The 2,500-nt window shown below is 31.5% G+C and overlaps 1 protein-coding gene across 1 annotated transcript in view; it reads left to right on the top strand.

The window, feature by feature from the left end:
- Positions 1 to 2,500, top strand: part of ctnnbl1 (catenin, beta like 1) — a 59,773-nt gene that overhangs the window by 10,061 nt on the left and 47,212 nt on the right. Inside the window, exon 7 of the mRNA XM_077217997.1 lies at positions 1,370 to 1,461. Within this exon, the coding sequence (XP_077074112.1) occupies positions 1,370 to 1,461 (92 nt within the window). The remainder of the gene's footprint in view (positions 1 to 1,369; positions 1,462 to 2,500) is intronic.

Here is a 2,500-nt window from a genome sequence, read left to right as displayed (position 1 = left end):
GGATGGAAATGACGTTAGCATTTCATCAAATCCCAGTGTGTGAAAAACCTCCTCAGATCCTGTAGATCGCTGACTCGCTGTCTACGTTGCCCGTCGTACATTCACACGGTTAGTTTGCAGAATAATAGAGCATAGTCAAGTCAGCTTTATTTATATTGCGCTCTTTGCATAACAGAGATCGTTTCAAAGCAGCTTTACAGTGACAACAGAAAAATGCAACAACGTTTGTTAAAGATTTTACAGCAGCTCTAATAGTAAATAATGTCATTGTCCATATTAAGTTCGTTCAGTACCTGATTAATTTAGATTTATAAAAATCATTATTTATTAATTTAGTTTATTTATACAGCAGCTCTGGAGAAAACAGTGATGTCAATGCAGGCAGATCAATAATATTGCTGAATAATAATAATACATACGATTTCAGTTTTATGAACGTTTACTTAATGCCCTACATTTTTTTATTTACAACATACCATTTCAGTTTTATAAATTGTGGCATCTACATTTTAAGTGTTCAGTAACACAATATGCACTTCATACATTTCAGTGTGTTCACTGTTCAGATAGCTTTGCTAATAAATTGGAAAGGAAGTTAGTTATTATTTTTCTGCTGAGTTATCAATATAATGTGTTACACATAGCAGAATAACTCAGGTGATACACAGCAAGTTGTATTTTCACCTCTATTATTTTGTAAATTTTTGTTTACATTTTTTTATCGCAATATGTATCGTATCGCAATATATCGTGATATATTGTATCGTGACATGAATCATGATATGTACCGTGAACCTCTTGCCAATACACAGCCCTATATATATACAGTGTGTGTGTTTGTATATAAATAGTTATAATTTATCTGTACAGTATATGGTTATATGTGTGTGTATGTATATATGCATGTATCTAACATTTTTTTTATATATAAATACATACATACATACATACAGTATATATGCATATGAATATGCATTTACATTATTTACTTCAAATTCACTTCATTTGAACTGGGGCCAGTTCTTAATTTCTGAATGTTGTCCAAACCTGACGGCCGCTCACTCTTATGCACAATACCACACTTGTGTAAACCGATGTGACAATATAGCGATGTCCCAAACCTGTCTCACATCGGGTCATTCTTACTGTCGAGTCCTGTGGATTCTGCACTCATGCATTCGTGTGTTGAGTTAGACAAGCTGTGTGTTCGGATCTCACTACAGTTTCTCCATCAGTTATCTTGGCAACTAGGTGAAGCAGACTTCACAAAAACTAGGTCATAATACAATACACACGATTCCTAAAAGTCTGCGTGTGTATGAGGAGCTTGGACGTTCAGTAACAGCAGATCTGTGTGTGTTTGTGACAGCTGTGATTGAGAACATGGCTGAGTTTCGTCCCGGTCTGTGTACAGAAGCGGCCCAGCAGGGTTTGATTCAGTGGCTGTTGAAGAGGATCAAGGTAAGACAGCATCCCTCACTCACTGACGGCTATTTATGAACACTAATGCTCATTAATATAGTCTGATAATGGAGTTTGACTGAATATTATCTTGGCTTAAAACAAATATACTGATATTGTGCAAACTTGGCTTGAGTTTTTCCAAAATCTCTAACACGAGGCCAAATTCGTCTTCAGCTTTCAAATGACATCTGTTATTTTTTTGTATTAAATTATTTATGCATAAATTTATTAATGCTTTTTTTTTAACATGTATATACTGTTATTGTCCAAACTTGGCTTAAGTTTTTCCAAAATCTCTAACACGAGGCCAAATTTTCCTAGAGCTTTCAAACTACATCTGGTTTGTTTGTTTATTTAATTATGCATTTATTTTTTGCATTTATATACTTGACTTGAGTTTACTCTAAATTCTCTAAAAGTTTCCTAGAGCTTTCAAACTTCATCTTATTTATTTATGCATGCATGCATTATTTATTTATGGTTTTGTTTATTCATTTTAGCATTTATTTATGAATTTAAACATTAGTTTACTCATGCATTTATTTTTATGGCACTTATTTAAGTGTTGATTTATTTAGTCATTTGTTTAAACATTTTTGTTTATTTTTGCAGTTATTTAATCATTTTATCAGTTTATTTTTGCATGTATATACTTGGCTTGGGATTTTTCAACTTCTCTAAAATAACCCAAATATCCTAGAGCTTTCAAACGTCATCTGGTTTATTCATTTATTTATGTGTATGTATGCATTTATTAATGAATTTAAACATTAGTTTACTCATGCATTTATTTATTTTACTTTACCTGGAATTTATTTATGCACTTTAAAAGCATTTTTATTTATTTATTTAGTCATTCATAAGCATTTTCGCGTTTATTTTAGCAGTTATTTAATAATGTTTTTACGCATTTATTTTATCCTTTATGCATGTACTTAGTGTTTTTGTAAATACAATTTTTTTTTTTACAAGTTTTGCTTAATTAGCTTTGCTTTCATATTAATTATCATAACTGTGCATGAATACATGGTCAGCA

Source organism: Siphateles boraxobius, unplaced genomic scaffold (genome assembly GCF_051911475.1).
Source record: "Siphateles boraxobius isolate OS27281-9 unplaced genomic scaffold, OSU_SipBor_1 77, whole genome shotgun sequence".
Taxonomy (NCBI): Eukaryota; Metazoa; Chordata; class Actinopteri; order Cypriniformes; family Leuciscidae; genus Siphateles; species Siphateles boraxobius.
The sequence above is the reverse complement of the archived record's forward strand: the minus strand, read 5'-3'. Positions and strand labels throughout refer to the sequence as shown.